The sequence below is a fragment of the Maniola hyperantus genome, chromosome 4, assembly GCF_902806685.2.
Source record: "Maniola hyperantus chromosome 4, iAphHyp1.2, whole genome shotgun sequence".
NCBI classification, from domain to species: domain Eukaryota; kingdom Metazoa; phylum Arthropoda; class Insecta; order Lepidoptera; family Nymphalidae; genus Maniola; species Maniola hyperantus.
In genome coordinates this window covers 9,679,709-9,693,660 of record NC_048539.1, presented here as the reverse complement: position 1 = coordinate 9,693,660, position 13,952 = coordinate 9,679,709, and the positions used below count along the sequence as shown (strand labels likewise).

The window sequence follows — 13,952 nt, the reverse complement described above, 5'->3', positions numbered from 1 at the left end:
ATAGATTATCTGCTATATGGGTTTGACCATATTACCAATATTACATATATTATAATAGGTACTCTTTGAATATTACTTTCCTTACTTTACTCTATGGTTTTGACTTTCGTCTTATTTTTATAATATTCGGTTTATAAAGTTAAACGATCAAGTTAACATTACGTTTTTATGCAATTAACATAGGTAGCTTGTTAAGTAATAATGCTCCAGGCAGAAGATGTTGACGTTGATTATTTTACTCCATCAACAAGGTAGGTCTATTCATATGTTCATTGTTGATTCATTTCTCAAACATTTGTAACGTATTTTCAAGTGAATGTTTAGTACCTATATTTCATTAACAAACTTCGTTGCAGTACCTCGCTTTCAAAGATATTTGGCAGCAGTTCCAAAGAAGATACATTAGATAAAAGCTCATTAAAATATGATGCACCGCTACCGCCACAAGTTTTTACAAATCCTGAAGAACCAAAGCAAACACAATATCTATTTGCAGGCACTGTATATGCATATGAATGGTAAAACCTAAGTATTCCTTTTTATTTTTATTTATAATATTATGTACATCATACATGCCATACTGCATCACTAATTTCACTGTACAACTTTCCATTTGAATTCCCATTGAGTTAACAGTGTGACTTGGTGACAAAATCCCAATCACACTGTGATACAGTTGGGTGAGACTGGTTGGGAACTTACCAGTAGGTACTTTCAGTTTTTATATTACATATTTCATAATTTGCAGTCTTGTTGTTTCAGGGTTAAAAACTCATATGAGTTTAGAGGTAAATTGGGCTTTGCAATATTCAAAATTGCAAGCTTTGATATTCATAAAATGGTGATATATGATTCACATAAAACCACACTGTCCAGCTTGACAATTGACCATAATGTTGAGATAAAGGTAAATGGAAACATCAGTATATCTTACTATGACGATCTACGAAAATTCTGGAGTGTCAATCCCTCTCCACCTAACCTTAAGGAAATTTTAGAAATGCTGAGAAGTTCAAAGGTAAATCTGGAATTTATGCCAACTGCTGAGAACACAGAAAATAAAACTCTAATACAGAGTCTTGACAAAGACAACAGTTCATTAAATAAAATAAATGAAGACGAAAAAGAAAGTGATACAGATGGCTCATTTAACAAAAAAACTAAATATTCAATATTAAAAAGGATGGCTAGTATGGGACAGTCGGTTTTGCCACCACCTCATGCAGTAGCAGTAGCTCAGACAAGTGACTCATCAGACACAAACGAACCTCAAAATCAGCAAAAGCACAGACATAAACTAAAGATTGCAAATAAAAAAAGTTCATTAGAAAAAAAATCCTTAGATACAGAAAAAAATTGTGAACTAAATGCAAGAAAAATGTTTCCAAAATCAGAAACATCACGAGACACATATGGGGATTTTCCTAACATTGAAGACTATCAACAAATTGTGCCCGTACTGACTACTAATATGGTTGAAACTCCAAATGATTTTGGTGGTGAAGCAAGTAGTTTGAGAATATTTATTTCTGAGCAAAAAGTTAGTAATAGTGAATTAAGAATTAACATGAATAGAATGACAGATAAGCTAAATATGTTACTAGATAGAGTTAAAGATTTAGACATAGTTGATAAAAGCAAGTCAATAAATAACAGCAATGTATCACATTTTCAAAATGAAATCATACAAAAACTACTAAGTGAATATGAAAAGAAAATCAATAAATATGAAGAATTTATTAAACTTAAAGGATTTGATTGTGACTCATTTGAACTAACATCACAGTTGAGGAGAGGTAGTACATCTGAAAGTTTAAAAAGTACTGATAAAGAAGACAGTAAATTGCAACAGCTTTGTAATGAAAAAGATAAAGAAATTATTCGACTCAAAGAAGAATTGCAACTGTTATCTAACAAAGAAGCCCAGTTCCAAACTTATGAAAGAAATTTGCTAAAAGAAATCAATGACTTGAAGAGTAGTTTAAGTGTAACAAAATATTATAATCATACAACAATTAATGAGAACAAGAAGTTGGATGAAACAAATAGTCAAACAACTGATATTACAAATAAACTTAAACAAATTATGAATGATACATTCCAAGCTATCTCTGTCAACTTTGATGATGAACAAACATACTCTGGTTCCAAAATTAAAAGCATAGTTGGATTAATTGTGAAAAAAACAACTATAGATTCACTTAAAGAATTACAATGCAAGGTGCATTCTGGTGACAAAGAAACCACTAGATTTACTTAATTTTTTATGAATATGGTGTATTAAAAGTATCGTTAGAATTTGTAAATAAAAGTGTTTTAATCTTCTTTTTTTTGTATAAATGTTATATTTCACAGTGACTGCTCAGCCTTGGTTGTAGACGTTGTAGCAGAGTAAAGTCATTAGTCTAGTCTCATAGTCATAGTCATTTATTCATAAACACACATTACAATAGGTAATTCAAATTCATTTTCTAAATATATATAATTTCTTAAAAATATAAAATAATATTAAAACTAATATTAAATTTAAAATTAAAATATATAAAAGGAAAAGGTGACTGGCTAGTGACTGATCTATCAAGGCACAGCTCTAACTACTGAACTTGGGGGTTGAATTTTTGAAAATTCAACCCCCAAGGGGTAAAATGGGAGTTTGATGAAAGTCTGTCAGTTTGAAGTTAAAATCGTGAAATTGTGTAATTACACTAATTGTAATAAACAGAAAGCGTGTATCATGTTTTTTGAACAATCTAGCCCCTAAGTAGAAAAATAAGGGGTTTGGAATTTGTATAAAAGTCTGTCAGTTCTATGGATTTTTGAAAACTCAACCCCTCAGGGGTAAAATAGGGGTGGTTTAAAATTTGTATGTAAGTAGGTATGTCAGTTTTTAAGTTAAAATCGTGAAATTGTGTATTTACACTTATTGTGGCGCTGCTATTATAATTCGCTAAGAAAGGATTTTTAAAAATTCACCCCCTCAGCGGTATGACGCTAAGAAAGGATTATGTATTGAAAATTCAACCCCGAGGGGTTAACAATCCCTGGTGCTTAAAAACAGCGGGGTGATTGCGTATCTCGTGACAGATGTAAATCTCGCGATCATTGCTGTCAAACATCCGGCTAGAGAGAGACAGTAATAGCCACAAACTCGCCACAAAGCAAAATAAGAAGAGAGACAGCAAATGAACTGTCGGATTCACAGATAAGGGAAGATTGCTACTGCTGTCGCTACTGCAACGTTTTACGTACCTACCTAATCACCCCGCGGGTCAACTGTCATGTCAAAAGTAGGTACCTACCTTCTTCACCCACCAGTCACCATGCCACTTAACTATATTCTCTTTGGGGGGGGGGGGGGGGGGGGGACATATTTTACCACTTTGGAAGTGTCTCTCGCGCAAACTATTCCGTTTAGAAAAAAATGATATTAGAAACCTCAATAATCATTTTTGAAGGCCTATCCATAAAAGTATGGGGAACCCCCAAAATTTATTGTGTTTTTTGTGTAAAAATCTTAATGCGGTTCACAAAATAACTACTACATCTACTTACCAAGTTTCAACAGTATAGCTCTTATAGTTTCGGAAAAAAGTGGCTGTAACATACGGACGGACAGACAGACATGACGAATCTATAAGGGTTCCGTTTTTTGCCATTTGGCTACGGAACCCTAAAAACATTTTGACATTAGCTAATGTCAAATCGTAAAATAATGATACCATAATATTTAAGATGTTAGTGATGTATGTGGTTCAGTTACTTCATGTGAATGAGTCCATAAACCAGTTCCTACTTCTCCATTTTAGCTTGAACTTTCACAAGAAGAGTAAAGCATTATAAAACTACTGATAAATAATTACTGAAGTTAAATTAGTAACTAATACCTAGAGATGGTATAATAGTGCTTTAAAACAGGGATTTTAGAATATGATTTACGTAAATATGTTTTTTATTGAGTATTACTCAAGATGGGTGTTCTTAGATGTTACTATTAATTTACAGCCGAATAAACCATTACTTCCATATAACTATTGACTCACAATGTTTGACATGTTTCTAAAGTTACCCGTAGCTACGGTACCAACTGGATTGGTGGTTCATACCAATATGTTGTTGCCCCCAGCACTATTTATTTTTCATAAAAATCTGGTAGCACTGGAAAGTGGAAACGTCAAAAAATGTTTATTAAAAATTCGAGTATAGTTAAACTCGAAATGTTATTAATCTTTTATTAATTTACAAGTTACATTTAAAAAGATCAGTGTAAACAAGACAAAATGGAAGATTTGGAAACCTCTATCAATCAATATGAAGAACAAGTAAAAATGCATATAATAATATTATAAATTTTCATAAAATGTTATTTCTGTTTTATCATAATATTAAGCATTTATTTATCAGTTGTCAGTGGTAAGACAAGCACTCCAAGCTACGCAAGATGTTGACGAGCGCGAATCGCTTTCCGCCCTGCAATCGGAGTTGCAAGAACTTATTAGCCTTACACAAGAAAGTTTGGATGCTCAGAGAGGCAAGACAAATGAATCGCAAAGTAACTCTCGCAATAGTGATGATGGAAATGAATTAGACGGTGAATATGCTCTATTTATGGTAAGTTTCAGTTTTTCTCTAAAAATCCTAGTTTTTTACCCTAAAAATTTGAAGGACCCTGGGCCTAAAGTATGATAAAATGTGGTTTCAGTTAAATGTCCTGAAATTTTGATATGTCATAGATTTCAGTGCCCTGAGCAAAAGTTTCTATAGGTGCTACCACTGTTTCCAAGTCCCTTTCGGAGTTTTGACTGATTTTGTACCCTCCTGCAACATCATTTAATTTCAAGCATTTTCTGTAGATTAAGATGTCGCCTCCTAATCGGGTTCTATCCTGGGCACGCACCTCTAACTTTTCAGAGTTATGTGCATTTAAATTAAGTAATTAAATATTGTGAGGAAACCTGCATACCTGAGAGTTCTCCATAATGTTCTCAAAGGTGTGTGAAGTCTATTAATCCACACTTGGCCTGCATGGTAGACTGGCCAATACACTTCTCAGTCTGAGAGGAGACCCATGCTCTGTAGTGAACTGGTGATGGGTTGATCATGATCATGATGATGATGATGATGATGATGATGATGATTTCAAGTAATTGACATTGCAGTCATTTTATCTTTTTTTGAATGGTTAGCTTATTGCAAAATATGTTTTAACTAATGATGTCAATTATTTAAATAACAGTTGGGAATTGGAACGTATTAAAATACTAATAATTTGTTAACCTGTAACTAGTCAGTTGAAACTCTGAAAGAGACTCGGAAACAGTGGTAGCAAACATACAGACTTGCTTATGGCACTAAAATCTATAACATATCAAAATCCCAGTTCAACTGAAACCACATTTTCCATAATTTAGGCCCAGTGTCTTTTCAAATTTACCTAATAGGTAGGTGTTATAATCCAAAGCCGAAATGCTGGCACATCGTGATTGAGCTAGGTAATCCTCAGAATTTTTTTAGAATGTTTTTTTTATTCATGTAAACTTTTTACAAGTGCTTATGAATAGTCGGGTAGTTTTAATTTACCACTGGTTCGGAATGCCGTTCCTACCGAGAAGAAACAGCAAAAAACTCGGCGGTTGCTCTTTTTAATTTTTCATACAATGTTATTATACCGTACTATACAAGCCATTGCAGCCCCGTGCATTGCTGGAGCGAGAAATGTTTATAGTGCTTAATCCAATGCGAAAACTTTGGCTTCTGCCTAATGAGCTTGCAAGCTGAACTAGAATGTGCCCAAATTCCTAATCTAAGGCTAAATTAAGAAATGGAGTTTCAGCTTTGAACAATCAATCACAATAATTGCGATTGTAGAAATGATTGATGCAGGTTTTCCAGAATCGACCTACTGGACCATTTGCAATGTTTCAGCATTTTGCTTTTAGATTATAACATTGGCTTGTTTTAAAGATTTCATATTTATTTTGATAGAAAGAGATGGCTGAAAGTGGAGCCTACCAAGACAAGAATGATTCACAAGATAAATGTGAAAATAGCGCACAAAATGAAAATGGTGACAATAGCGATATAGAGGTAAAATTATATATTATGATTCTTTTTAGGGTTCCGTACACAAAGGGTAAAATGGGACTCTATTACTGAGACTCTGCTGTCCGTCCGTCTGTCACCAGGCTGTATTTCATGAACCGTGATAGATAGACAGTTGAAATTTTCACAGATGATGTATTTCTGTTGTCACTAAAACAACAAATACTAAAAAACAATAAAATAAATATTTAAGGGGGCTCCCACACAACAAATGTGATTTTTGCTCGATATTGATAATAGCAACAGATGCTAGAAATATTCATAGAATATGTACTTATATATTCACTTTAAAAGTAAAACAAATATTTAATTTTTATTTTTTTTAAGTAAATTTACTATACTAAGTGTGGTATCATATGAAAGGGCCTTACCTGTATATTCTAAAACATTTTTTTTTACATAATAGTTTTTGATTTATCGTGAAAAATGTCGAAAAAATACGACTGTAGTATGGTGCCCTCACTCGCACTTGGCCGGTTTTTTAAACATTTTATAAATATATATGTACTAAGAGATTACAGCCAACACTGCATTTCAAGTAAGTCATAGCATAGCAGGCCATAAATAACAGTTGCTAAATGTCAACTAAAAAACTGGAAGGGATATATCTCAGTTTTCCTGATTTCTATTTTGTTGCACGTCTAGGATGAGCTTGCTACACTTTTGGGCATGAAGTGTGCTGTGTACCACACACACACTTGGGGCGGACAGCCCAGTTTGCACAATGCCATGGTCAGCTCTGTAGTGCCCCGCCAGGAGGATGATCAATTTAGTGACCTTCAGGTTGTATAATTTACCTATTAAAAAAACTGCTTGCATAATTTACCCCATTCAAATGTCTAGAAAAGTGTGTTAAAAGTAGTGGATTGTACTCTTAATTTTATTTAATTAGATAACAAAATTTATTAAGCCTTGCTTTATTCAAAAAAAAATGTAGCTAGGACATATTTCTTATGTGTATTTATTGTAGCACTAGCTGATGCACGTGACTTCCTGTCGACGTGTCGATTTAGGTTTTTAAAATCTTTGATTTTCCAGAATAAAACGTGGTTTATGTCACTCTCCAGATCTTTAACTATATCTATGCAAAAATGCGTCGATCCGTTGCTCCATTGTGGCACTAGGGCTTGATTGAAAGACGAACCAACAAACACACTTTCGCATTTATAATATGGGTCAAGTATTTATGGGATGGGAAACATCAAAGTTAAACGTTTAATGAGTGTTAAATAATTCTAGGTGAGAGTTCTGTTCACACACCCCACACATCCAGAAATGTTACCATGTCCGTTTTTCTTGAATGGAGAATGCAAGTTCAGTGATGATCAATGTAGGTGAGTTTCTGCAACTTTTGAATGTGCTCTGTTATAGTGACTCTAATAGAGAGTGAAATGAAAAATGTTGTAATAAACTTTCATAAGAGGAATATTTGATTTTGTAATACTTACAGATATTCACATGGTGCTATAGTACAGTTATCAAATTTGAAGGAGGCGATTGAACCTAACTATTCTAGTTTAAAAATAGGAAGCAGAGTTTTATTAAAATTAAAACCACCAGATGATGAGGTATATAATATAAATTCATTTTTCTAACTGACTTAAAAAAAATGTTCTTTCTTCACCCCATAAGTTTATTTTTACAATAATATACTACCTCATGCCATCACAAATTTTGGGTCAAGTAGTAAGTACCTGAGGGTCTGTTCAACTAATTTTGCTCAAACTCAGCGCTATAAGTCAATCTTGTATGCTTTCAAAATGTTAAAGATTTTACGGCTGAAGTGACTATAGTCAATTTTTTGTTTATTTATTTATTTCAACAATTTGTTTTTATTTATGATCTTGTTACGCAGGCGAAGCCAGCGGCTGATACATAGTGAGCCAGCGCAACATGCATTCCCATTCCCACGTACGAATACGACCCGTATACCTGACGCGGCGCAATACCAGAACCCGCGCGATGTGGGAATCGTAATATTAAGTTAGAATATTCTCATCCGTAGAGATAAGCACTAGTTTTTAGTCTTTTCATTTAAATGTAACTTTGAATATAATTATTATAAGGATATTATCGCCGACTAGTTTTCTTCCATCCACCTCCTGCGAGCGAGGAAGTAATTTTTTTATTGAGTGTTTTTTTTTAAAAGTTTTTTGAGTGTATTTTTTGTGTGTGTTAGTTTAATTTTTATTCGTCAAGATTTTTCATCCAAGGTCAGGACGTAGTTTCGTAGGTTCGGTTAATAGGTCAAGAGCCGTAGACGAATCTAGGAACTTAGAAGACATGGCATCAAATGATTTAGATACTATCTATAAATCTATTAGATTTTTACCCGAATTTGACGGAAATCCTCATGTGTTAACACGCTTTATAAATTTGTGTGACCAATTAGTGATTGCCCATTTGACATTAGTCCGGGACATGAGTTACAAAATTCGGCATTAATTAGTGGAATATTAAATAAAGTGACAGGTTCCGCGGCTAGGTTAATTAATGCAAACGGCATCCCAGATAGTTGGAATGGCATACGAAATGCCCTTATTAATAATTTCGCAGACCATCGCGATGAGACCGCTTTATACAATGTCTTTGTTCTATTTCAATTGTCTCTACAGACACAAGGCTCTAGCACCCCGCAAGAATTTTACGAAAAGTGCCAAAACCTGTTTAGCACAATTATGACCTACATTTCCCTACATGAATCCGTACCTACCACAATAGAGGCTAAACGGCAACTTTACCAAAAGTTAACCCTGCAGTGTTATTTACGTGGTCTAAAAGACCCGCTAGACTCAAGGATACGGTGCATGCGGCCAGTGTCAATGGAAAAAGCCCTTGAATTTGTACAAGAGGAACTTAACACCCTATATATACAACAGCGAAATGAAGGCGGGTTTTCTCAGAAAAATTTTGGACATAAATTTTCCGTATCAAATTACACTAGTCCTTCAAGGTCACAAGGTTTCGCTATGCCTGGGCCATCTTGGCAGCAGCCTATATATTTTAGACCACCTCAGAGTCAGCAACCTATGCATTTTAGACCTGGTTGGAAACCTAACCCTCAAATGCATCCGCGTGGTCCTAGTCGTACCCAATTAATGTTTCGCGCTCCTCCACCGAATTATAACCCGAAGAGCAACGTTTTCAAATTACCAAATCGACACCAATCGTCTAACAATTCTAATTTCCCACGTCCCATGAGCGGTGTGAGTCACTTCACCCCTAGACATTTACCACCATCGGGACATGATTGGCGTAAATTTGGTAATCCACCACCAACTAACTATATGAAATCACGCGACGTCAATTTTAATGAACTTTACTATAACTATGACTATGATTATGATTATGACTATGACTATGATTATGACTATGATTATGACTATAACTACGATTATGACTATGACAATTACGAACAATTTACGGATGAATGCTATGATTTCTATGAGGAAAGCTCCTCGAAAGTTGAACCGAGTACTATAATGAAAGAAGATTATAACTCGAATGCATTATCGTGCATTGAAGTTCATGTGCAAGAGCTAAGTTCGATTGATTTAAATCTATCGGACGGAGCTCCCTCCATAGATGATTCTGGGACTCTCTCAGCTCCGGAGGCTGAAGATGGTTCTAGAACAGCAACTGCTCATACTGATGACGAAAGCCCCATCTTGGAAATCCCAATTACAGAAGATCCATTGAATAAATTTACTAGGCAAATCGTTTTTAACGTTGTAGGTGATATTAAAACCAAACCAGTCACTACAAAACCTTTTGAAAACCATAAGCGTACGACTGTTCAATTATCTGAATCTAATTTAGAAGAAGATGTCATCAATGCTGTTAAAGAATTTATTCAACCTAAAATTAAAGCCGGTTTATTAATCAATCCACCATTGGCTATGTATAAAATAATTCCAATAATACAGAAAACCTTTAAAAATTCGTCAATGACATTCAATTTAGCTAAAACAGAAGTAGAAAATGTTCGAGAATATTTAAGGCAGCAACAAATTATAGATAAGTACCATGATGGCAAGACAAACCACCGCGGTATCAATGAATGCTTTCTTGCTTTATCTCGAAAATTTTACTGGCCTAAAATGCGAGAGCATATTTCAAAATTTATCAACGACTGTGCAGTATGCGGACAGGCTAAGTATGACCGTAATCCAATCCGACAGCAATTTCAAGTAGTTCCACCACCCAGTAAACCTTTTGAGCTTGTGCACTCAGACCTCTTAAGTGTAGCAAGCTGTAAGTTTCTGACAATAGTCGACTCTTTCTCCAAATATGCTCAAGCATATTTCTTAGGAGACAGCACGGCAGTCAGTGTAGTTCAAGCATTACTTAAATTTAGTACGCATCATGGAAATCCTTTGACTGCAGTAGATCCAACATGATAGAGTTAGGATATTATAGTGTTAGGTTGGTATTATGTAAGAAATGATATCGTTTTGTTTTTCATAGTTTAAAAATTTCCTGTTAGTTTGACCTAAGTATATTATGTATTAATTTCCCATTACCACATACGCATCATGATATCCTTGTCACTTATTATCCATTCCTTGCTTGAACGAATACAGGTACATAGAGGCTGAATGCCCGAAGACCAGCAAAGGTTATCTATATTATAATATGCCGATATACGAAGCTTATAGATTTACACTTACCCAGAATAGAAGAAGACATAGCCATCCAAGTTATAGTTTTACCTAAAGAAGAATCCTTTGACTCAAGACCATCCATTATAAATAATTGAAGTCCACAAAACTGGATCACCTACATGATGCAAGTGCAAAGGTTTCATCTCAAACGCCTATCACTCTACCTCCAAGTACGGACCATGGAGTTATTTATCACACAATCATTACCATTCGCCATATTAATTGGAACCTGCAGACTGAATATGATCATTACAGTTTATCAGAAAATACATCGCACGAAGACCTTGCAGTTAAGAAACATAACCAAAATTCTGAGTTCTTCATCCGATGACCTTTCGGCGCAATTCACAGCCAAGGTGTTCCATATGCGCCGATCTGATGGGGGAGGTGTTACGCAGGCGAAGCCAGCGGCTGATACATAGTGAGCCAGCGCAACATGCATTCCCATTCCCACGTACGAATACGACCCGTATACCTGACGCGGCGCAATACCAGAACCCGCGCGATGTGGGAATCGTAATTTTAAGTTAGAATATTCTCATCCGTAGAGATAAGCACTAGTTTTTAGTCTTTTCATTTAAATGTAACTTTGAATATAATTATTATAAGGATATTATCGCCGACTAGTTTTCTTCCATCCACCTCCTGCGAGCCTAAACATTACTATCTATCTTTACCTTAATGACTACTATTTTATCTTAAAGGTTTTAATATTTCAGGATAATATGAGTACAGTTAAAAAATCAACAGAAAAGTATCACTTATGGCATAGAGCTGTTGTAAAGGGTGTGGATCTAGAAAAGAGGTCTTGTGTTGTCAAGATGGAACAGAACATCAAGACTGGGGATAAAAGAAAATCTGCTTCTGACGAATATCATGTACTGTTTGAAGAAATATTTCCACTCAGTAGTGAGTTTGTTTTGATAATTATGAATCCATTTAAAACTGTACACTTTCATCTTGGATTTAATTACCTTTCTTCACAACAGCAGGAAAGTATTTTTTATTTATTTAAATATTATATAGTAAAGGTTCTTAGACAAGTGTCATTATCATCCACTAATGAATAGATAGTGCCACCATGGGGTTTCTAAATATTTTAGATTTTTCTAATAAATAATCAATTTAATAGTTTAAAAATAAAATAACAGTCATGCTTTAATTTTTTAGCTGAAGGTGGTGATGTTACTGATTCTGACGACAGTTTGAGCGACACTGAATACCCGGAGAGCAAAATTGTGCGAACAGATGACGATAATCGTGAACTTCTCATTGAGAGGAGCCTACAGAACAATGCACCTCCCATGGGCGAGTGGGAACAACATACTAGAGTGAGTATGTATTCCTTTATATTTAGTCATTTGAAAGTAAAAAAAATTAAGTTAATTTGATTGATATTGATTTCTTTCGCACCTCTAACTTTTCGGAGTTATGTGCGTTTTTAATTAATTAAATATCACTTGCTTTAACGGTGAAGGAATACATCCTGATTAAACCTGCATGCCTGAGAGTTCTCCATAATGTTGTCAAAGGTGTGTGAAGACTACCAATCCGCACAATGGCCAGCGTGGTAGACTATGACCAAAACCCTTCTCACTCTGAGAAGAGACCCGTGCTCTGTAGTGAGCCGGCGAAGGGTTGATCATGATGATGATGATGATGATGATGATTTCTTTGAAATTCTTAATCTGAAAATATCTAGGCAACAGCATACTGAAATGTTGAATCGCAGCCGAAATGACCCACCTGGTGAGACCAGGACATACTGGAGCATGAGAAATAATTAATTCCCAAATTAATTAGGCTGGTTTGGAACCTGGGATTTCCTACTTTGTTCATCGTTATTCAATACTCGTTAAAATTTCTTGGCCCAAAAAAATCTGAACAGTCTCAGTCAGTATTCCTTAACTGCAGAGCTCTAATAAAATTTTAACATTTCATAAACGCGTTAAAGATAAAAATATAAACTATTTATAAGCAGTGCAAGTGTGTAAATTTTAAGTAGTACAGGTCCCAGTATGTAATATGTATATCGTTGAATGTTTGAAGGGCATGGGGTCCCGTATAATGCTGGCGATGGGCTACGTGCCGGGCACGGGGCTGGGCGCGGCGAGCGACGGTCGCCTGCGACCCGTTGAGGCACGCGCCGTGCCGCCCGGCAAGAGCCTCGACCACTGCATGGCGCTCAGCGAGAACATGGCTGCACAGGACCCGCTTAAAGTGAGTGCACTCCTACTCGCTATAACCATAGGCTCTCGGCGAGCGACGGCCGCTTGACTTGTTAAGACTGCCGCCGTGCCGCCCGGCGAAAGCCTCTACCACAGCGACAAGAGATTGCTTCACAGGACCTCCCTAATATGAGGTTAACATATATTCGTTATTTGCTACCCAACAACAACGAACAAGTTCTGGCTCAGAACTCGCAAGGGAGTAAAGCTCGACGGTGTTGCTAGACACAGCTCAGTATAAGCGCAGCTAATTTTCAGCTCTCTGTCCCACTGCAGAGGTTTATATTCGTATTACAGTACGCCGTATTGTCATGTTAATTTTCGGACTGCTGAACCCATCAAAATCGGTTTAATGGCTTGACCGTAAGATTATTCAAACTTAATATAATATGCGTTCAAATTATTGAAATATAATTCCAGGTAGAACAAAAACTCAAAAGGTTACAAAAGAAAGAAGAAGAACGCAATAAAAGAGCGTATGAAAGGGAAAAGGAAAGGGAGAGGAGAAATGTATTCAATTTCCTGAACAACACTTTAGGAGACAAACTAGAAAGCTCTGAACAGTCTACTAAAGTGCCTTCTATTGATATCAAAAAATCTACTAGCAAAGATTTAAACATAGAACAGTTTAAATTAGAAGAGGATTGTAGAAAGATCGAGAATGAAATAATAAAATTAAATAATACTTTGGCTAAATACCCTCAAGGTACAAGTGGTTATACAAGCATTGCTATGCAAGTTGCGGAAAGAAACAAAGAGCTCAGTACGCTTCGATATAAGGAAAGGCAAATAGCAAAAGAACAAAAACTAAGGAAAGATAAACAAAAAATGACTGTGTTTTAGCACATTAGGCCAATCAATTGTGTATCTACGTATCTACATATTAATAAATATTTATGATGTTATTATTTCATTTCATTTTTAACCTACTTCAAAAAAGGAGGAGGTTCTCAATCCTTCA

The 13,952-nt window shown here is 35.4% G+C and overlaps 3 protein-coding genes across 4 annotated transcripts; all 3 read left to right on the top strand.

Annotated features, from left to right (window-relative positions):
- Nucleotides 1-16: 16 nt before the first annotated feature.
- Nucleotides 17-2,325, top strand: LOC117981909 (putative leucine-rich repeat-containing protein DDB_G0290503). 2 transcript variants are annotated; one of them, XM_034968167.2, is made up of 3 exons: nucleotides 17-251; nucleotides 357-518; nucleotides 763-2,325. In XM_034968167.2, the coding sequence occupies exons 1-3, from the start codon at nucleotides 202-204 to the stop codon at nucleotides 2,258-2,260; spliced, it is 1,710 nt and encodes a 569-aa protein (XP_034824058.1). In that variant the 5' UTR covers nucleotides 17-201; the 3' UTR covers nucleotides 2,261-2,325. The 2 variants fall into 2 exon arrangements, with proteins under 2 accessions (XP_034824058.1, XP_069354458.1); XM_069498357.1 differs by lacking the exon at nucleotides 17-251 and having other exon boundaries at nucleotides 358-496.
- Nucleotides 2,326-3,473: 1,148 nt separating this feature from the next.
- Nucleotides 3,474-13,896, top strand: LOC117981911 (zinc finger CCCH-type with G patch domain-containing protein). The gene is made up of 10 exons (XM_069498359.1): nucleotides 3,474-4,319; nucleotides 4,402-4,608; nucleotides 5,983-6,084; nucleotides 6,745-6,882; nucleotides 7,339-7,433; nucleotides 7,550-7,667; nucleotides 11,483-11,672; nucleotides 11,934-12,094; nucleotides 12,813-12,983; nucleotides 13,412-13,896. Exons 1-10 carry the CDS (start codon nucleotides 4,278-4,280, stop codon nucleotides 13,832-13,834), a joined length of 1,647 nt encoding a protein of 548 aa, XP_069354460.1. The 5' UTR covers nucleotides 3,474-4,277; the 3' UTR covers nucleotides 13,835-13,896.
- LOC138402276 (uncharacterized) lies at nucleotides 8,722-11,468 on the top strand. Its single transcript, XM_069498358.1, has 2 exons — nucleotides 8,722-9,416; nucleotides 9,453-11,468. Exons 1-2 carry the CDS (start codon nucleotides 8,778-8,780, stop codon nucleotides 10,497-10,499), a joined length of 1,686 nt encoding a protein of 561 aa, XP_069354459.1. The 5' UTR covers nucleotides 8,722-8,777; the 3' UTR covers nucleotides 10,500-11,468.
- Nucleotides 13,897-13,952: the final 56 nt, after the last annotated feature.

Bases quoted from the DNA above. Each gene is read 5' to 3' on its own strand.
- LOC138402276 (XM_069498358.1), top strand. From the start codon at position 8,778: ATGACCTACATTTCCCTACATGAATCCGTACCTACCACAATAGAGGCT. The intron at 9,417-9,452 runs CTTTACTATAAC...TATGATTATGAC, and splicing joins GCGACGTCAATTTTAATGAA to TATGACTATGATTATGACTA.
- LOC117981909 (XM_034968167.2), top strand. From the start codon at position 202: ATGCTCCAGGCAGAAGATGTTGACGTTGATTATTTTACTCCATCAACA. The intron at 252-356 runs GTAGGTCTATTC...ACTTCGTTGCAG, and splicing joins TATTTTACTCCATCAACAAG to TACCTCGCTTTCAAAGATAT. The intron at 519-762 runs GTAAAACCTAAG...TTGTTGTTTCAG, and splicing joins ACTGTATATGCATATGAATG to GGTTAAAAACTCATATGAGT.
- LOC117981911 (XM_069498359.1), top strand. From the start codon at position 4,278: ATGGAAGATTTGGAAACCTCTATCAATCAATATGAAGAACAA. The intron at 6,085-6,744 runs GTAAAATTATAT...TTGCACGTCTAG, and splicing joins GTGACAATAGCGATATAGAG to GATGAGCTTGCTACACTTTT. The intron at 11,673-11,933 runs GTGAGTTTGTTT...TTAATTTTTTAG, and splicing joins AGAAATATTTCCACTCAGTA to CTGAAGGTGGTGATGTTACT.